Source organism: Echiichthys vipera, assembly GCF_963691815.1.
Source record: "Echiichthys vipera genome assembly, chromosome: 14".
Lineage (NCBI taxonomy): Eukaryota > Metazoa > Chordata > Actinopteri > Perciformes > Trachinidae > Echiichthys > Echiichthys vipera.
Window position 1 is genome coordinate 28,683,934 of NC_139839.1, and position 22,460 is coordinate 28,706,393.

Below are 22,460 nucleotides of genomic sequence, written 5' to 3' on the forward strand. Positions count from 1 at the left end.
GTTTGCAGTTTAATCTCACCACTGGGCAATTCTGAAGCACAGAAATATAACACAGCTTTAATATTCTCAATATTATGATACATTGAACAACATTAATACTTTACGTTTTATTGCCCATGATATTTAATCACAAGATAAACTTTTTAATAGAAAATTATTTAAACATTTCTTGACAATATCTATAACTAAGTTACCAGAAGAAAGTCCAAAAGTGAATATTAAACTCAAGTATGATAATGAATCCTAGATAAGTGTTAGAGTCATCATGATATCTCATTCAAATATTTATTAGTCACCATGAAAACACTGATAAGTTTTACTTCATCGCTGCTGACCGCCAGAGGCGATGCTTAAAGCACTAAATATTCCCTTTGCGCATGCGCAGTGCGAGTTAGTATGCCATCATTGTCACCTGTGACCCCTGGAAGACCTGAGAGAGGCTTTAGCTGTCATCAGAGATTCTGTTCCTCTTTTCTTTGTGCGTGCAGTTGCATTGCATTTTTCAGAGAATTAGCTAAAGCAAGCGCATGAAACTTAAACAAATATTATCGCCGCTGGAAGCTTTATGACCGTGCCGGTTGCAGTAGTTGCATCATTTATTTCTTCCTCCAAGGGCTGTGATGGCACCAGTATGGTATGGTAGTATTTTGCTCTCCGGGTGTCAGGTATGTGATTCACTGTATTTGTATCCGTTATCCGTTAAAGCTAACTTATAGTTTGTATAGTTTGTTATCTCAAGACACTTTACAGAATAGGTATAGACCACACTCTATGATTTATTTATAATTTACATAGACCCAACAATTACTCCATGGAGTACGGTGGCAACGAAAACCTTCCCTTTAACAGGCAGGAATGTCGAATAGACCCAGCTCTATGGAGGACGGCCATCTGTCTTGACCGGTTGGGGAGGAAGAAAAGAAGAGAGAAAGAGAGAAAAGACAGACAGATGGACAGAGAGATACAAAGACAGACACAAAGACAGACAGACAGACACACTTCCAGAGATCCAAGCAACCACAAAAGTAACAGTAACTATAATAATAGTTAAAGTAATGTAAATATGACTTACATGTTATGGCAGTTATAACAGCAGAACAAGGTGACAACATGACAATGACATTAACAATTGTAGTGGTAAATATGAAGATGAATTAGTAACACGCATTAATGAGACATGAATGATACGGACGGAGAGGATAAAAGCGCGGAGTATCAGTACCAGTATTATATATACTCATTAGGCCTAACAAAATAGTTAAAAGGAGGCTTTTCTGAAGCCTTTGGTGAACAGCAGGGCAGTAAGTGGGCTATGGTCTGTGCGCAGGGTGAAGTGTCTTCCCCAAAGGTAAGTGCACCAACGGCTGACCGCACACAAGGCCATGTAGCAATCAGATCTCTGAGGTGATGAAAAGCCTCCTGAGCAGCATCAGTATATTTAAATTCTGCATTTTTCCTCTGCAGACCACAAAAGGGTTCCACCGCAGAGGCGTAGCAGGGAATGAACTTTGAACACCACCCTGTGAAGCCTAGGAAGGACTGTAGGGCTGTGGCATCACGAGGGGGAGGAGCCTATGTTATAGCAGTCTAATGATCTGGGTTGGGATGGATGCCTGAAGCAGAGAAAACGTGGCCCAAAAATGAAAGTTAATTTTTCCTGAACAGGCATTTCTCCACATTTTGTTTCAGTCCACTGTAGTTCAGTCGGTGATGTACAGCTTTGAGTAATGTCTCAAACAGCAGAGGAGTATCAGCATACACAATAATATAGTCTAAGTAACACTGTACACCATCCAAACTGCCAGAATCTGTGACATCTGAGGGAATGCACTTGGGGTTGATGCGAGACCGAAGGGGACCTTAGTGAACCGAAAAAGTCAATCATGCGTGATAAAACCAGTTAAGGTCTCGGCTCTCAGGGTGCAGAGGTACCTGATGATGTGCATTTTGCAGGTCAATAGAGGAGAATATTTGTGCTCCTTGTAGCTCATTAAACACCTCATCAATATGAGGCAGTGGATGGCTGTCAACAACCACATCTTTGTCTGGCTCACATAGATCTGGATATATCCTGAGCCAACCCAACTTGCGGTGCGCCACTACTATGGGTGAAATCTATGGTGAGGAGTTAATGCGTTCAATGACACTGTCCTTTTCTAGTCTCTGCAGCTCCTGAGATACTGCATCACAAATGGCAAAAAAGGCAGACGACGTAGCTTTTGCTGAACAGGCTGTCCAGCCAGTCGTCAGTTTCAGCAGGGACTGCAGGGGGTGTGTTGGTAGTGACATGACCCTCTCTGATCTCAAGTTACAGGGCATTGAAGAGATCCATGAGTAAAATGGGCATACCTGCTGGGGCAATATGGATGTACTGGGAAGTGCATTTTGTCATGTATGTCACCCTCAGTTCCAGACAACCTATCTCGGGTATAGGTTTCTTTGCGTATGTGGTCAGTGTTTTTCTGGGCTTCAGGAGAGGGGTGTGGCTGAAGTGACTCTAGTACATGTGCTCTGGGAGAAAAGAGACACCAGACCCGGTATCCACCATCAGATCAGCAGTAATTGTAGGGCCACCTGAAGCCTTCAGGGAGACATTGCACATTAAATTACCGCTCAGTGTACTTGCATTATCTTCATTAACTAATAGCACTGTGACGGAGTTACTGGAAACTTCTCCCACATCGCATGAAGCACCTGCGAAATGGCCAAATGTCCAGGCTTATTACAACGTCTGCATGTGGCTGGGCACTTGGGGTAATTTGCAAAGTGTCTTGAAGAGCCACATCTGTAGCATGTCTTACCAGCAGCCATTGAGCCGTTCAAGGCAACAGTCCTTGGGGTGATCTGGGAAAGGTAGGTGGTGTGGTATGCTTTTGCTTCCCGCCACAAAAGTAGTCCCGCAAACCATGCTGACAACAGCCTCAACTGCTCCTATTGGAGAAGCAATCGTTTTAGCTTCGGCAACTGCATTTTCAATCTGGGCAACAATTGTCAAAGTCTTTTCGAGTGTATCCTCAAGCAGCAAGCGCTTTCTAAACCGTGCATTGTCTTTAATGCATCTTCGTAGAAATCTCCAATCGCTGGCAGCGTGTAAAAGATCTGCTGAGCCGCTGCGCCGACCATGTGTATTAGCAAAGCACGCTTCCTCTTATTCTCCACTTTGTCAGCCAAGCGGATAGTTATCAAACATGTGAATCCATGCTTCGAAAGGCAACGTAGGCTCACCTAGGCTTTCTAAAAATGCATGATGCGGTGGGAGTTATCTTTAACTCAGAAAAAGTATTCTGATTCGCGCAGTGATCTAGTCGGGTAATACGGTTATGGAGTGCTTCCTTATAATATTTCCTAAGGGAAGCATATATAAGGTGAATAGAATCGGTCCCAGGACAGAATCCTATGTAACTCTGTGACTGACTTTAGTGTGCATGGAGGATTTGTCATTAACATGTACAACCTGAGATCTATCTGATAAATAAGACTTAAACCAGTTTAATGCGGTTCATTTAATGCCAATTAGATGCTCCAGTCTCTGTAACTGGATGCGATGATCAATAGTGTCGAAGGCTGCACTAAGATCTAGTAAAACCAGCACTGAGACAAGTACTTTGTCTGCAGCTATTAGAAGGTCGTTAGTATTTTTTACCAGTGCTGTGGCAGTGCTATGATTCATTCTAAATCATGACTGAAAGTCCTCAAATAACTCATTGTTATGTAAAAAGTCACACATCTGATTGGCGAATAATTTCTCGAGGATCTTAGAGAGAAAAGGAAGGTTAGATATCGGTCTATAGTTTGCTAGAAACCTCTGGATCAAGACTGGGCTTTTTAAGAAGAGGTTTAATTACAGCTACTTTAAAAGACTGTGGTACATAACCTGCTGATAAAGACATATTAATCATATTTAATACAGGAGTGCTAACTAAAGGTAAAACTTCTTTAAGTAACCTAGTTGGAATAGAGTCCAGGGGACAAGTAGAAGGCTTTGATGCCGAGATAGTAGAGGTTATTTTGTTATGGTCAATTGTATAAAAGCAGTCCAAGAATATATCAGGCCGTACAGTTGTTTCTAAGGTACCTGGGTTTGAAGAAAAATTGGTGCCAGGCGAGTTGATTATGTCTCTCACTTGTTTTGTGACAAGTGAACTTTTTTCACCGTCAGAGTTGATGGAGGCAGTCAGGGGTAAAGCTAAATGTTTAACTGTCCTATGTGGTTCAGACATCTCTGTATGCAGTAACAGTTCACACTGGAGACATTAACTTTACCAGGACATGAGCTGGTGTTCAAAAGTACGAACGACAACACCAGTTATAAATTATGTATTTTAAGTCAATCAGTGCTGGTAATATAATCAGAGAATGTACATTTTTGTAAATAACTGAAATACCTATTATAATTTATATCAGTAAAAAATGGTCAGAGTAGAGCACAGCTCTCCTCCAGGTTGGGTCATTTGTGTTGTACTGTAGTCACTACTGTTTTTTGTAGGGTCAACATCAACATGAAGTGCAAATTGCAAACTCCCCCTTTGTGGGACAAATAAAGGATTATCTTATTTTATTAACTGAACATGTTAAGTAGTTTTAAAGCTTAGCAGCTTTAACAAAAATGTTTTTTATTTTGACTAGTTAATTTTAAGTTCCACGTTCTGCCATTTAATATTTTATTCCATTACTATACTTGATTATGTTTTAGTTTTACGTTACGCGCTAGAAAGCCTTCATCTTTTGTTCAGAATCAGCTCATATTACAGGTAACCGGCCCAACTTCCTTCTCATTCATCCCCACAGCGCCACAGTGCTTCACACAGTCGGACGCTCAGCTTCTACTGACTTCAATCGGGAAGTGTAGAGCAGGTTGTTCCACTGCAGCCAAACTAGACGCTCATTGGATAAATGCTGGGCTTTGTCCCGCCCATCGGACGCTCAGAGTCTCTGGGGGTCTATGGGACAGTGGGCTGGCCCGGACGCTCGGCTTCTTCATGATGATTGGATGAGCTGTCTGAAGCGGAATCCTTTTTTGATTTACAGCTAAATGAGCGAATTAGCAATCTTGAAGATTAAAAATCCAGCGAAGCATTTTCCAAGTTTTTCATTCCGTTGTTCTGAACTGATCCAGAGACTTTACCGATCCCAAGAGACATTGTCTTTGTTAAAAATGACTAGCGTTGTGTTTGGCGACTCTGTTCTGTCACTCAGCTGTGGAGCTTCTCCCCCCGTCACCATCACTCACACTCACAGGCGGTCACACTTCACAGTAGCCTGGCGCAGAAGCTCCAGCTAGGCCAAGGCCATTTAAGCAGCCTAGCTCTGCTGGCCATTAAGAGGACACTGGTAAAGTCCCTGGAAAAGACGCCTAGTTGGTACGACAAGGTCACAGATAATTTTGTTGAAAAGGAACGAAGGGTAAAATTTACATATAAATAAACAAGTAGATTTATGATGTAGGCCGGAAATGAGCTTCCCCTCCTTGAAAGACCAGCTGCCGCCAATGGTATCTATCTATCTAATACATACAACAAAATACAGAAAGTGCAAAAATTTTATTTTAAGCTTGGGATTGATCTATCTATCTATCTATCTTTCTATCAATCTATAATATATCAGAATCAGAATCAGAATCAGGTTTATTGCCAGACAATTTTCATTGCAAGCAATTTGACTTTATTTGACAGTGCCTACATAAATATAAACATGAACACAAGCAAACTAAACATATGGCATTGAATTATATACATAATATAATTATAATAATATAATGGTAATGTGCAAGTTAAAGTGTCCAGTGAAAAAAAAAAGGGGGGGAGGGGGTGTTAATATAACACCTCTGATTTGGGAACGTTAATATAACGTATGAGTTCCAGATGTCGTTAATATAACTAATGACAGTTAAGTGTCTTTAACAGAATTCCAGAGCCTGACGGCAGAGGGGAAGAAACTGTTCTTGTGGCGGGAGGTTTTGGTCCTGATGGACCGCAGCCTCCGGCCAGAGGGGAGAGGTTCAAACAGATAGTGACCACGGTGGGAGGGATCAGCAGCTATCCTCCCTGCTCTCCTCAGGGTCCTGGAAGAGTAGAGTTCTGGGAGAGAAGGGAGGTTGCAGCCAATCACCTTTTCTGCAGAATGTATGATATGCTGCAGTCTGCGCCTGTCCTTGGCAGAGGCAGCAGCGTACCAGACGGTGATGGAGGAGGTGAGGATGGACTCGATGATGGCAGTGTAGAAGTGGACCAGCATTGTCCGTGGTAGATTGAACTTCTTCAGCTGCCTCAGGAAGTACATCCTCTGCTGAGCCTTCTTGATGAGGGAGCTGATGTTTGGCTCCCACCTGAGGTCCTGGGAGATGATGGTTCCCAGGAAGCGGAAGGACTCCACAGTGTCCACTGGAGAGTCACACAGGATGATGGGGGAGGGTGGGGCTGTGCTCTTCCTGAAGTCTATAGTCATCTCCACTGTTTTTGAAGCATTTAGCTCCAGGTTGTTCTCCCTGCACCAAGTCACCAGTTGGTCGATCTCCCATTTGTAGGCAGACTCAGATCTGCCTGAGCCCCCTCCAGACAGAGGCAGAGTCGTTAGAGGAGAACTGATGTTGTAGCTTCTTGGAGTACAGCTGTTTAGCGTCCCTCACCGCCCTGCTAAACCTGTACTTGGCCTCTTTATACTCTGCTCTGTTGCCACTTTTGAAAGCCCTTTCCTTGTCAGACCTCAACTGTCGCAGTCTGGGTGTGAACCAGGGCTTGTCATTGTTATAAGTCACCCTGGTGCGTGTTGGTACACAGCAGTCCTCACAGAAGCTGATGTATGACGTCACAGCTTCTGTGTACTCATCCAGACTGGTGGAAGCAGTCCTGAAAACATCCCAGTCAGTACAGTCCAGACACGCCTTTAAGTCCTCTGCAGCTTCACTGGTCCACTTTTTTGATGTCCTCACCACAGGTTTAGAGAGTTTTAGTCTTTTTCTGTAGGCAGGAATCAGGTGGACCATGTTGTGGTCAGAGTGTCCCAGTGCAGCGCGGGTGACGGCGTGATAAGCGTTACTGACTGTTGCGTAACAGTGATCCAGAGTGTTCCCCTCCCTGGTTGCACATTTTATAAACTGTCTGTGTTTGGGCAATTCGTGACTGAGGTTACCTTTGTTAAAATCCCAGAGGACAATAACTAAGGAGTCCGGGTTGGTCCGCTCCACTTCCAGTATCTGGTCGGCGAGCGCGCGCTGTGCGTCCTGCACGTCGGCCTCCGGTGGAATGTAAACACCGACCAGAATGAAGGAAGCGAACTCACGGGGGGAGTAGAATGGTTTGCAGTTAATAATTAAAGTTTCCAGGAGGGGAGAACAGTGCCGTTGTATCACCGTTACGTCGTTGCACCAGCCGCTGTTGATGTAGAAACAAATACCTCCACCCTTTGTTTTGCCAGAGAGACGCGTGTCACGGTCCGCTCGGTGAAGCTGGAATCCATCCAGCTGTAGCGCAGAGTCCGGGATGTTCTCACACAGCCATGACTCGGTGAAGCACAAACAGAGGATGAATTAAAGTCCTTGTCTCTCCTCAACAGGAGCTGAAGTTCGTCCATTTTATTGCCCAGTGAGCGCACGTTAGAGAGAAATATTCCAGGTAGCGGCGTGCGTCTTCCCCTCTGGCGAAGGCGCACGAGCGCACCGGCTCGTTTCCCCCTGCGACGGCGTAAAGTTGTAAAGGCGAGGGCACCTTGGACTAAAAAGTTCACCAGAACCGATGTGGGAGCCAGAAATTCGGGAAACAAATCCCGCCGAGTTGTTACCCGAATGTTCATGAGCTGTTCTCTGGTGAAAGACAGCCGTGAATCCAGACAAAAAACACTGTTTACAAACAAAACAAGACAAAACAAAGCGCACCAACAAATCGAGGCAGCCATCCGCGGCGCCATCTTGAAGATAATATCTACAGGTTCCTTAGGCTCTCCTGACGACTTCAGGCACTCTCATGGTCCTTTACTGCCTCAACTTTAAAATTACTAGTTCCCACCAACAAATTGTTCGTTTTGTTTTGTTTTTTTCTTTTGTACATGCAGCAATCCTGGCAAAACATAAACACATTTTAGTGATCAAACAAGCCATCCTCGACCCGTCAGCCATTTGGCATTCAATTATATTTTCTTTCTCTGTCGATATCCTCATCCCCTGACTCTTTCCTCTTCTCGCCCCAGAAGTCTGTCCCTACCACCGCCGCATTTAGTTTATCTGAACCTTTGACTTTACTTTACTAACGTTAGCTAACTCCCTCCTCTTTAGTTTAATCTGAATTTTTTACTTTACTCACGTAAGCTAACTTCCTCCTCTTTAGTCATTTAGTTTAATCTGAACGTTTGACTTAACCTTACTTAGGTTAGCTAACTCCCTCCTCTTTAGTCGTGGGAAATGTAGTACCTCATATTCTACTACACCGGCCAAACTGGCTAGTAAACCAAACAGTTATTATCAAACCCCGCCAAAATGAATTTTTACCCACATTTGGCGGGTGTTAATTTAGAACCCTGATCGTAAGTGTATTGTAATGGTGTTACGCAGAGCATAGGCACTAAATAGTGGTACTCCAGAGCCGGACCTTTTAAGTAGTAACACCTGCCTGTGAAAATAGAAGTCTGTCATCCCTGTCTTATGTTTGTACCGAGAGTCAATAAAGAGGACCATGATGATCATGGAGTGACGGATAATCTTTTCCATAACACTACAGTGACAACACTATTTAGTACATCTATATATGAATAGACTATGAATGGGTTGTATAAATGTGAGTGAAATGTATATAAGAACCAACATACATTGCCAGACCTGCAAACTCACAAGTGGTAAAAAAAGGCAACATGTCATTTTGGATTGCATTTGGTAATCCACTTGAATGGACTTTACTACGAGAGGAGCTGGTACCAAGGGCCAGTAGGTAAGTCTTTAAAAGACTCTTTTAATAAACTCTGGGTTCACTTACTACATTGTTGGTGCTTCATTTTATGTGTAGGGATTCTTATCATGCTACTGCAGAGGTTTGGTGTTTTTTGAGCAGGATAAGTGGTTAAAAAAGACATTTTTAATGCCTTCACCGTACTGCCCCGAGCTAATCAGTGTTAGCCACACCCAGCTGTTAGTGACTAGGGATGTCCGATAATATCGGCCCACCGATATTATCGGCCGATATTGATATTAAAATGTAATATCGGGAATTATCGGTATCGGGTTTTTACAACCAATGTTAGTTCTGTAGGCTTCAGCATTTCCGAGTGTACCTGAATGCAACACGGGCCGTTTACAGGCGCGTGCTTGATGACGTATAACAACAACAACACGCTAGACTCGTAGGTTGCTAACCGTGGCTAACAAGCTTCAGCTCTCCCGGTGCATGAGATGTCTGTGGTTTGGAAGTATTTCCAAGTGTCACCTATTAACAGTAAGTGTGCGCTATGCAATGACTGCAAGGCGTTAGTTATGAGAGGAGGAATCAAGGCGTCTTCCTTTAATACATCACATTTGATCATCCACCTCAAGAAGAATCATGCGGAGTTAAACGCTACATCTGTGCAGCAAAGTGATGAAAAGAAGCAACAGCCGACACCGAGAAACAAACTTTTTCTATCGTTCAAGATGCCGGATTCACCAAACGTGTGGAGTTCCTTGAGCCACGTTATGTCTGTATAACGCCCAGTCACAAGTATTTCTCAGACCAGTGCTGACCCGAATTGTACAGCATTGTTTACAGTCACGTCGAGAAGGTAATTTCTGGTGCTGTATCCATTAGATCCAATACAGGTTAGCATGTTGAGCTTGACTGCTAATTTATTGATTGTATTATTTGCCAAGTTACGGCTCAGTCGTTACTCAGTCTGGAAAAAGAGGACTATGTTTGTTTACTACTCTGGACTGAAGAGATGCATCTTCCTTGTTGTGATGTTGTCTGTAGTGTTGTTTGAGGCAAAATATTCTCTCTAAAAACACAAACAAATAAATGAATGGCACTTTTTTCAATAACTTATTTTGTACAGATTGTGTTTAAATTTGAAAAGCCGTGTTGCATTTATGTATGCATCCAGTGGGGCATCACAATACAATTAGGCATAATGTGTTAATTCCATAATAGGTGATATGTGATGAATTTTGGTGTAAAAAGGCTGCATATATCAGTATCGGGTGATATCGGTATCGGAAATTAAGGGTTGGACAATATCGGAATATCGGCAGAAAAGCCAATATCGAGCATCCCTATTAGTGACTGTTAGTGACTCTCCGGGATTTCTCCGTTTATACACAAAAACATTTTTCGATGGCTTATTTCATGTATGTAATTGCTAAAAAACATCATGGGATGATTTTATGCCAGTATAACACTTTAAAATCAGTTAACAATACGGATGCTGTGGGAGTTATCTTTAACTCGGAAAAAGTATTCTGATTCATTCTTCACGTGCTAGCAAACTAACACACAAGCTTTCCAACCATTTGAAACAGATTAGGAACAATGTATCACAACACAAATGCAATTTACAGAATGTTAAAAAGACAATGATGACATCCTCATTTTCAGGATTGACAATTAAGAATCTGTTGGGAAAACATTTGCACCTTTAAAGCACTGTGAATCAAAGGAAGTAGGAAGCTTGAGCTGAAAGCACATCAGTCTGTCCTTCAACTGTGCAGATGAGTGATTGAGTCGTAGTGAGGATGATGAATGGGTTAATCCACACATTGATCAACTCTACAGTGCTGGGGTTTAGCTGGGTCATCCATGCCACTGGCCAGATTACACAGCACCTAATGCTTTGTAAGATGATTACATCTATTTCAGGAGGCATTTATTGCATCATATAGTTGTAACAGTTTCATTGCATTGCATAGACCTATTGTTCCTCATTACTGACAAAGGAACTGGTAAGACATGTAGGCTCTCTCTTTATTGAGTGAGTAGAATGAGTGTGTAAAACATATCTCACAATAGCAAAGCCTTGCAATGATCAAGAAAAACAGAAGTCATGAAAATGGAGTTGTGTCCAGTTACAGATCATTACAAAACTAGAACTCACATATTCTATACTGACATATACAAACGTATGTCACTGCACAACCTAATACTGTGACGAGAACTAATGTTTTCTGATGAATGAATGACTTTCGTTCATTAAGAGGCTCACTCATTGTTATGGCAGCTTGTGGACAATGGAAGTTGGAAAAATTTTAATGGACAACATTATGAGTGAATGGTATGAGCGTGTTCCTGGAGAACATCTGTTACAGGATATTATGTAAGCATTCAAACGTAGGGAAAGATTATAAAATATAATCCACGCATTAAATGAAAAACAAGTCCTGAAGGAATTTGTCCAAACAGTTAATGTTTATTATCTAGAAAATATTTATTTTAGATTGTCACCCTCATTTGAAACAAAGGAACAGGCATGGCAGCTGAAGAAATGTGTAATGCAATGAATGAACAGTTAAGGCAAACTGTTAACAAATTCAGGCCCTTTTACTGAGATTTTACTAAGTGTTTACATAATCTGCACAGCAATAGCTTGGTAGAGATATACAGTATAGATGTGAGAAAAGGGCAGTGTGTACTGTATACAGTCAGTGAGTCAGTCAGTCAATACACAGTAACAATTATAAGATACACCAGACTCCTTTAGGAGATCTTCAGTTTGCCACACTGGCCACCCTTTTGGGAGCATTCAGGAACCCTTTTAAACGCATCACTTCTCTGGTGGTCTACATGGTCTGGAACTACTTTGGGTGCTTCAAAGCAACATTTCCCAACCACCTGAGGTTTGAGGCCTATTATTTGCTACTGCTGCAACTACTACTATGACAACTACTACACCAAAAGATTACAAAAAGTCAAATTTAATTTAATGCTTTTTGTGTAATACATTAAAGCCACTGGAAACACAGCTATCAGAGTTGGGTGTCTCATTAAGCATCTGAAAAACTCTGGGTGAAAATAAACGTTCATAACTATTAGAAAACAGGTTTCAAAAAACAGCTTCTTTTGCTGTTTAGACCAGTCTCAGGGCTGTGTGGGCGTGGTCGGTCGAGTTTTGATTGACATCTCCCATGACAACCAGCACACAACCAGCACACAACATGGCTGAACCTCGGAGCTAACATTAGTACACAGGAACGAGTCCAGCCCTGACTTCCATGTTTGAGTTGTCTGAATCAGAGGACAAAGCTGAAGCCCTGCTGGATGAAAATCATTCATCACGCTGAGTTACCAAATGTTTTGCTTCCATATTTCTCCTGAGTAACGTTACAATAGATAGCATATGCAACGTTAGTTGAACATCAGATGTGCCCATTTGTTCTCAGAGCTATGAATGCAATGTCAAATGAATGGCTGTATAGCGTAAGTTGGTATCATATAATATTAACGTATATTGTACTTGCAGGTGTTCCTTTGGAGAGAGCCAGGTGAAGCTGTCGGGTGGACACACCGGTGTGACTCTCCTCTCTCCCCCTCAGTGACTTTCTGCAGGACGGATTCATTTATATACTTTACAATATATATTTGATATTATTTATATATATTATACTTGATTTAATATTTGCTTCATACCACACTTCATATCAAACAATATGCACTATAGACCTACTGTATTATTATATATCATACTATATTGTACCCAAACTATACTGCACCATACCATATAACATGTAATATTATGTGCTGCTGCTGTACTATACGGTTACACTAATAGTATTATATAACTATTACAATACATGTTTTCCCTTATACTATACCATATTGTTATACTGTCTTACCACATCATATATAGTCATATATTTCCATGTTGCTATATTAATATTGACAACACTAAGTATCATTACTCAATCACAGTATAGTCTACATTATGTTGGTGTACACTGTTTACATACAGTATTTGCTGGACTAACTTCTATTAATCATACTGTTTCAGTTTACCTAGTAACCATGTGGATTGCTTACACACCTCTTCATTATATTACTCAGTTAGTTGGGCAGAGGCACAGAATACATTTTTTGTTTCCTGTAAAGTTTTGACACTTTATCATATTAAATTTGTTTTCATATAAAAACAATATACCTTTTAATCAAAGTCTTAGTCTAATTAACCCTTTTATGGGGGAAGTACTAAGTAGTTTCTGACTGTATCCAGTCTCATATATATCCTATGAGATTTGTTTTGTTGCATGCCCCTGTACAATATTTAACACATTCTCAAGGCCATGGACAGGTGTGAGGAGAGCAGTGAAAGTATAAGATAAATCAATGTATGACATTCTACTTGAATTGATACTGCATTCAGTTGGCTCAAAATAATAAGTAAAGCTCTTTTCATTGAGAAAGCAACGCCAAAGTACTACAGATTAAAAACAAGAGCATACAGACACAACATTTCAGAGAAGGCTTTTGCAAAACTCATTTAAATATGAAATTGAGTATTTATAAAAATCCACATACTCATTTTATCATGCCTGCATAAACACACAGCATTAAATGAAAAAAGTGAGGCTTTAATCAATTCAGTTCAATTTAATTAATAGTGCCAAATCCTAACAGAAGTTATCTCAAGACACATACATACGTATATAGTGAAAGTCTCGACAACACTATGACTTATTCATGATTTACAGAGACCCAACAATTCCTCCATGAGCAGCAACATGTTACAATATGTATATAATATTAATAATATGTATAGTGTTTTCATTTTATATCCTAATAATACAAACTACAACACTATATTATATTACAACAATGAAAAACATTTAACTTCTAATCACAATGATGGCAATTGAGGAGGTCTGCATTAGAAGAAATGTACATGTTCTATGACACTGCTCTAATGAGCACTTAAATTGCTACAACCCATAATAGACAAAACATTAGACACCGGGGCTTTTGTATTTAACAATGTTACCATTCTCATTTTTCACTAAAGCATTATTAGCTTTCTACCTTGGTTCCTTTTCTGCTCCAAAGTTTTTCCGGACAGCTTTATTTATAGTTTGATACTCACATGATCAACCTCCATGTTCGGGACATCAGGGTGCTGTGCGGAGAGGGAGAGAGGGGACAGTCCAGGCAATAGATGGAGCAGATGCAGATATTAGACGAGGCCCTTTAGCCGAAACTGCTGAACCGGTCATGGGGGAAATAAGAGCTGCATATACGGGAGTTTTTGTGGTTCCACCTCGGCTCATTAAAAACACGTCCACTGTTTCTCCGGTGGATTTTACCGTAGATGGGTAATAAAAGGAGGTGGTGTACGTGCAGCTCTCTCTCATACGTGAACTCGATGGGAGAGAGCTGAGGAGCTTGGTGGTAGAGGGGAGTCAACTCGATCTGCCAGATTTGCCTCATTTAATTTAATGGTTTTTGTTTCATACATTAAGATTTAAAAGAATACAATAATCTGGTGTCTAACTAGTAAACATTATTTTAAAAAAGCATTAAATAAATCATTAAGTAATTACACAAAATAAATTAGCAATAAATAAACAAACAAATAAATAAACAAGACCAGAAAGCAGTACTGAACTTACTAAAACGGAATATACAATAGAACATTCTCGCTATCTTAGGCAACAAGTCGCTTGTCAGATTTGAGAACAAAACTTCTTCTTGAGCAAGACTTGTTAAGTCACAATGACAAACGGGTGCACAAAATATCGATATCGTTATATATAGGGATGTAACAATACATTGAACTCACAATTCGATACGATTCTTGATACTGTGTTCACGATAAGATTTTGTTGTTGAGATTGAACACAAATTATGAGTGAGTCTACGTCTTGGGTTAAACAGACAGACCACTGCTGGACTGTCCTACTGTATCTGTCTCATTTCTCATTTCAAGTAACTCAGCTGCTACTTCAGCCCCAGCTGCAATGGTTGCTGCAGTGTCTCAACCTTCAAGTGATTGTTGGTAAGTGGTCAGTTAGGCTCTAATACATCACTCAGTGACATGAGGTAACAGTGATACAGATCCATGCAACTATTAGACTGATAGCAATACTGACTGCACAATAGAGACAATGCCACTTCAGTGAAAAACACTGGATGGTGGAATATGCAGTGGCTTGGGTGTAAAGATCCTGGGTGTAAAGCTTAAGTGTTGATGTTTGACCTTTGACAGACGTCCAATCTGTGTATGATAAAATACTGTGGGGAAGACAAGAAAACATTATCTTGGTCTATACAATTAAAGAATATAGTCAGTTAAATGAATAAAAGTATTTCAAACATTAGAAAATGTGCATGTAACTGACACAACAATCAAGCTTGTTTCAATCATTAGTCTTGTCCCACCTTGACTACTGCCCGGCAATATGGACTGCCACCTCAAAAAAAACTTGCTAAACTCCAGCTCGCTCAGAATAGAGCTGTACGATTGGCACTTCACTGTTCTATTAGGAATAATTTAAAAGCTATGCATGATAAACTCTCCTGGATGAAAGGAGAGGAGAGATTGGCATGCAGCCTTATTTTGTATTTGAATAATAATATATACTTTGCATAAACCCAGTAGCTTGTTTTCTCTATTAGTACCTACCAAGACCACACATGTTTATGATACCAGACAGGTCTTAAGCTGTCGTCTCAGACTCCAAAGACCTAGGACAAATGCGCTGAAAAGAACTGTGTTGTACAGAGCTATTGTGTTTTGTATTACTGGAAAGGACTTCCGTAACTGTCTCATTCTTAAGTGTAAGAAATCAGGATTTAGAAGGAAATTGAAAAAGCTGTTTTGAGTAAAGAAATTAGGTTAAATTCAATTGACTGTAAAGCTGCAGAGTGCCTTATTTTGTATTTTCAGTTTAAATTTGTACAGAGACAGCTCTTGATGTGCCTGTGTTTGTGTAGGTGCTTGTACTGTGTATGTATATACTTGTACTGTGTATGCATGGTGCATGTGAATGTATATATGCATAATATAAATGTGGAATTTAATTGTGAGTGGGTGTGTGTATGCACACGTTATGGATGTATACATATAGTTATATTGGCCTAATCATCGAAGTATTTTTATTTCATAATCTGAGTTTTTTTATGGGAATAATCTAAAAGCTTGTTTTATTATTCTGTATTTTGAATTTTTTGTGATTTCTATTCTAACTGTTATTTGTCTCGCTTTTTAGGGACCCCAGAAAGAATAGTCATTACCATGGTGACAACTAATGGGGATCCAATAAACAATAAACATCTAGGTTTACATGTGACATTATTTCTCATTTATGAAAATGATGAACAAATAATTTTGCTATGACCTTCAAACATTTTAACTAGGGATGCTCGATATTGGCTTTTCTGCCGATATCCGATATTCCGATATTGTCCAACCCTTAATTTCCGATAACGATATCACCCGATACCGATATATGCAGCCTTTTTACACCAAAATTCATCACATATCACCTATTATGGAATTAACACATTATGCCTAATTTTATTGTGATGCCCCACTGGATGCATACATAAATGCAACACGGCTTTTCAAATGTAAACAGTCTGTACAAAATAAGTTATTGAAAAAAGTGCCATTCATTTAATTGTTTGTGTTTTTAGAGAGAATATTTTGCCTCAAACAACACTACAGACAACATCACAACAAGGAAGATGCATAGCTTCAGTCCAGAGTAGTGAACAAACTTAGTTTTCTTTTTCCAGACTGAGTAACCGGCCGTAACTTGGCAAATAATAAAATCAATAAATTAGCAGTTAAGCTCAACATGCTAACCTGTATTGGATCTAACGGATACAGCACCAGAAATTACCTTCTCGACGTGACTGTAAACAATGCTGTGCAATTCAGGTAAGCACTGGTCTGAGAAATACTTGCGACTGGGCGTTATACAGACATAACGTGGCTCGAGGAACTCCACACGTTTGGTGAATCCGGCATCTTGAACGATAGAAAAAGTTTTTTTCTTGGTGTCGGCTGTTGCTTCTTTTCATCACTTTGCTGCACAGATGTAGCGTTTAACTCCGCATGATTCTTCTTGAGGTGGGTGATCAAATTTGATGTTTTAAAGGAAGACGCCTTGTTTCCTCCTCTCATAACCAACGCCTTGCAGTCATTGCAAAGCGCACATTTACTGTTAGTAGGTGACACTTGGAAATACTTCCAAACCACGGACATCTCATGCACCGGGCGAGCTGAAGCTTGTTAGCCACGGTTAGCAACCTACGAGTGAAGCGTGTTGTTGTTGTTATACGTCATCAAGCACGCGCCTGTAAACGGCCCGTGTTGCATTCAGGTACACTCGGAAATGCTGAAGCCTACAGAACTAACATCGGTTGTAAAAACCCGATACCGATAATTCCCGATATTACAGTTTTAACTCAATATCGGCCGATAATATCGGTGGGCCGATATTATCGGACATCCCTAATTTTAACTATTGATCACATTCAAATATTTGGTTGAATGTTTTATCGTCAGACAAAAAAAAGTCCACATAACACATTTTGAAATTGGCACAAGACCAAGGGAAAAGAATTTAAGCGTCACTCTATATTAGAAATATTTTAACTTGAAGCAGCAGACTCTGTTTCAATGCTTTACAGAGATCTCCAGTCAGTAAATGTATGGTTATTCCATACCCTGTGAAACCAGGTTGGTCTGATTCTACAATGTCCCTTAAGTCTCAGTCACTAGTGCACATGATAATGGAATTGGTTTCTGTGGCCCAGTGCTTGGTTTCGGTTTAGGAAATGACAATTCTAAACCCTCACAGAGGAAGGTGGTCAGAGCCTTTAAGTGGTGTGGCCATCATGAGGTTGAACCACAAAGCCTGAACAGAACCCTATAGCTTGACCACTGTGCATGTGCATTTTGAAATCAGGCCTGGTGCTGGCTGCAGCAACTTGATTACAGCGCCACCTGCTGGGGTCCAGCAGGTGGCGCTGTAATCAAGTTGAACGGGTTTTTGCCTGTAACTCCTACATCGTACCTCGCACATTCAAAATTCTTACATTCAGCCATTCCCTGAACCTACGTGAATCTCGGGATATAGGCCATGCCCATTTCTGCTTATACTTTTTTTTCACAGGATCGAGATATATGCAAAAACCTCTTTTTCGAATTCCTTCTAGGCCGAGTGTCCGATCAAGATGAAACTTGGTAAAAGTAATGTTTGGAAACTTAGAAAAATAGTTTCTGATGTTCGTCTGAGGCTTTGAGAAAAATATGACATCAATCATCCAGGAGGTGGCGCTGTTTTGAAGCTTTAACTGTACAAGTTATGGAAACAAAACTTTCAGGGGAGGTATCCCTAAATTGGCGTTACTTAATAGCACTTGTGTAACATAAATGTTGTCTTTAATACACTGAAGGGTAAAGGGAGAAGATGGATGTGAGAAATCTCTTGTTAGCAGCTGTGCTCGCCATGTTTCAGGCTGATACAATATTATACATTTAACCCACCTAAAACAGTATTCACTCAGTATATAGCACAGGGGTTCAGCGACTGAAAAGGTGTCGTTCTAACACTATGAAATCTGTGATGTTAGCTGTTGGAGCTGCTTAGAAGCTTACAGCAGAGTTTGAGTCTGAGCTGAGGGTCAATGCTATTTGCATAAATGCTGTACATAACTGGGTTCCAAATAAACCATCAAATAGCAAATTAAATGAACAACATTCAATGCATCTGTATCAAAAACCTGGATAATTGTTTTAAGAAACACACAAACCAGGCACACATGTAAATACACTCATACTGTTATCTACCCTGTGTCAGTGTTATTATCTCAGCTGAGATCATGCTTTCAGTCTTGTAGGGATGGGTAGTCTCAGCTGTCATTAGGATTTGTTGCTTCTTTTCCAATACGAAATAACAACGTTTTTAAAGATTATTTTTTTAAAGAATAAATTAGGGACAGGATATTACTTTAACTAAATGTTGTTTCAGGAGCAGCAACAGTAAACTTTACAACAGCAAAGTCACCTTATAGAGTCAAATATATCTTACTGGGAACTAATCTAAAATATCGATCATATTGCTGACATCAAAGCACAGAATCTGTCTTCTGCTGCTGCTGTCTATCTGCTTAATCTACACCACAATCATTGACTTGAATATTAATAAGCCATGTGCAGATACTGTTGGAAGACAGGGAATGGCTGTTTGTTTGCTGACAAGAATCTGCCACATTTTAAGATTAAAGGTTGAATATGTAGAATCTTTATTAAAAGCTATATTTAAAAAAATAATTATTATACACCCATTGGGCGTTTTGAGGGGTACAGAATGAAAGTATTGCTTTTCCATGAAAAATATATTTAGTCTGAGTTAATATTTTAAATTTTTGACGGGTTTGACAATGCCTTTCTGTCCCGTTCTGTTTCCATTGTAGCAGCCAATAGCGTTGGGCGTTGCTGGTTGCCAGGGTTGTCTGTTGTTGGGTGCAGCAAATGTAGGCTGGCCCTGGGTGAAATGGAGTTTGCCAGTCCTGCAGCTGCTTTGGAGCCTCAGTGAAGGGGGCGTCATTTGTCCCAGCAGCTGAGTGAGCAGAGACGGGCAAGAACCAGAGTCAATAGAGGCCAAGCATTCACTCCATGGACTGAGAGAAAGGAGAGAAACGCCATTTAAACGCACGCCCAAATGGCTACGTTTTTTTCTTGATTGGTAACATTACTTTCATCTTTACTTAGCTGGAACGGCTAACGCTAACGGCTAACGCTAACTGTCAGTTAAACTCCTCTGCAATACTTGTTTTTATGGTGTGATTTGCAAGAGGGGACGGGTTCAAACAGGCTCAAACAGACTCCGGTCTGAACCTGGCAACCGACTGTCGGAATTGTTTTTTTGTTATTGTCACTATGATCTTGAGACACTAGATGGTATGTTCTGCTCATTCTGATGCTCATATTCAACCTTTAATTTGCGCTTTACCCACTAAGGTTTTACTGAACTTATAGTAGCAGAAGAGCTGTATAACCTCAGTCAAGACAGGTGAGCTATAGACACTAACTGAACCATCATTTCCTCTCTTACACCTGACGGGTGGTGGAGATAATGATTTAGTAACAAGCTATTCAGTAACGCCAATTTATAGTGACTTAAATAAAAAAAATGATGTGTTAAAGTAGCTACTAGTTGGCCAACTGCCAAAAGTAACTTAGTTATTGTTAAGAAAAAAAAATTGGAACTGCTACTCTGGAAATGTGTCCCGCAGGATATGGCAGGGAACAAGAACAGAACAAGCACAAAGCTAGTACCCCGAACACCACCCTGTCGGACAAGCTAAATTCCTTCTATGCCCTGTTTGATATCCACCAGCAGAACACCACGCCAGCATTAACACCTGAAGGGCTGGAGGAAAGCAGCCTCCAGGTAACACAGGCACAGGTTTTTAAGATCTCTGCAGCAGGTCAACCTCCACAAGGCAACAGGGCTGGACGGCGTTTCACTGAGAGTCCTGAAAGCCTGTGCAGCAGAGCTGGCTGAGGTGAACACCGACATCTTCAACACCTCACTGACTAAGGCTGTTTTCCCGCTCTTCAAATCCATAACTGGGGCCGAATGCCGTGGTCTCCATCATACGCATAACAACCGACCCGCTCCAATTCACTGAAAAACAGATCAGTAGGTGACACTAAAGCCTTAGCCCTGCACTCGGCCCTGGAGCATCTTGACACCCCCAACACGTATGTCGCAATGCTATTCCTGGACTACAGTTCAGCCTTTAATACTGTACTGCCCACTAGACTAGCGGCTAAACTGACAGGATGCTCAACTTCCTGACAGAAAGACCACAGGTGGTCAGCGTTGCAAACAGGGTATCCACAGCCCTAACCATCAGCACTGGGACCCTCAGGGCTGCTGCCTCAGCCCAAGACTGTTCACACTATACACAAAAGACTGGTTATCCACTCACAAACTTTGTCACGTATTACAAATTTGCAGATGACACATCAATCCTGGGACTCATCAAGGGGCTGTGATGAGACGCGCTACAGGCAGCTGGTGGACAGCACTGGAGAGGAGAACTGCTTTGTCCTGAACACTGACAAGACCAAGGAGCTAATTCTAATTCTCAAAATAAAATCCATTCTCAAGGACCCACATCACCAGTCATATCCTGTTCAGATGGAGAAGCTTTGGTCGGGGGCTGAGACACCACCACCCAGAGAACATCAGAGCAATCAGGAAGCAGTTTCATAACAGTTTTTACCAAACAGCCAGACTGATGGAAGAGGACATTTAAGCTGGACTGAAATACCATACCCCATCTCAGACTATGTCCTACTGAGACGCACACATGCATACACATATACACTTAGCTCCTCCTCTCACACATTATTTGTTATTGCCCTTTTGCACTACATATGTATAGACCTTTTCAAAGATTTAAACATAAAGATTCTTAATGTTAGTTTATTTCCTGTTGAAGTGAATATCATCAACTGACAGGAAGTCAACAAGGACCAAGACTGTTGCCTAGCAATAGAATTCTGTTGAAAAGGTCTATTAGTATATTTATTAGAATGTGTACATTTTTATTCTGTGTTTTATATGTGCTATTTTTAGTATCACTGATGGCCCTGTGTACCTGAACTTGGACAAATCGCAAAATAAACACTTGAACATGAACTTGAACTATTGTGACACTGCTTTGAAATTGTTTCATTTATCTGAAAAACACTACAATGTGAACTTGGCAGAAAAATACCAATTGCCTGATGGATATGTTGTGCTTTACTGACTTACCAAGAAGAGCTTCAAACAGGTTGCTTTTAAAAATCCCCATAATTCTCAGAATGGCAGTTTTGAGCTGCTGCTCCTCCGGCTTCTTCAGTTTAGTGCAGTACTCCTCCAAAAGCCCCAGGGCTCGAGCTGTGTCTGCAGAGGATGGCAGGTAAGACAGGCTTGGTGCTTCCTTGGTTTGTTTTGAACAATGAACTGAACACCAAACAATTGAATGACTAAATGAATAGCTATATATAATAGCTAATAGCTATATATTAGATGTATTTTTATTAATTTTAATTTCATTTAAATATCGATTAGAATCTGTAAGAATGATTTAAGTTGCACTTTAAAAAAGGTACGTGTAAAATATGCTGCAAATAACAGCAGCCTTTCACCTTGTGCTAGAATTTCATAATTTGGATGACACTGTTCAAGATTGTGTACAGTTGGGACAACTAACCAACCTGCAATGTCCTCAAAACTAGGGACGGGTATCATTTAAATTTTAATGATACTGCTACGTTTACAGATACTGCGTATCAATCCAGTACTTTAAACAATACTAGTTATTGGTTCTTTTCAAAGAAAAAAAACTTTAAAAAAGAGAAGAAAAAAAATATTGACAAATTGAGAATTGAATGAACAAGTGCCTTATTTTCTTGTATCTTATAATGTACTTAATTGTACTGTAGTAGCATTTTTGAAAGCCAAATCAGCAGCACAGTTTTGAAGAAATAACAGCATGGTGTCATAAATCAAATAG

The 22,460-nt window shown here is 40.5% G+C and overlaps 1 protein-coding gene across 2 annotated transcripts in view; it reads right to left on the minus strand.

The window, feature by feature from the left end:
- The window catches only part of dlg2 (discs, large homolog 2), a gene marked incomplete at its 5' end in the record, with an annotated part of 390,565 nt that extends 368,795 nt beyond the window's left edge, over positions 1 to 21,770 (minus strand). For both annotated transcript variants that reach the window (XM_083926483.1, XM_083926482.1), the window contains one exon: positions 21,716 to 21,770. In XM_083926483.1, the coding sequence (XP_083782609.1) occupies positions 21,716 to 21,755 (40 nt within the window). The remainder of the gene's footprint in view (positions 1 to 21,715) is intronic.
- Between the last annotated feature and the right edge of the window lie 690 nt (positions 21,771 to 22,460).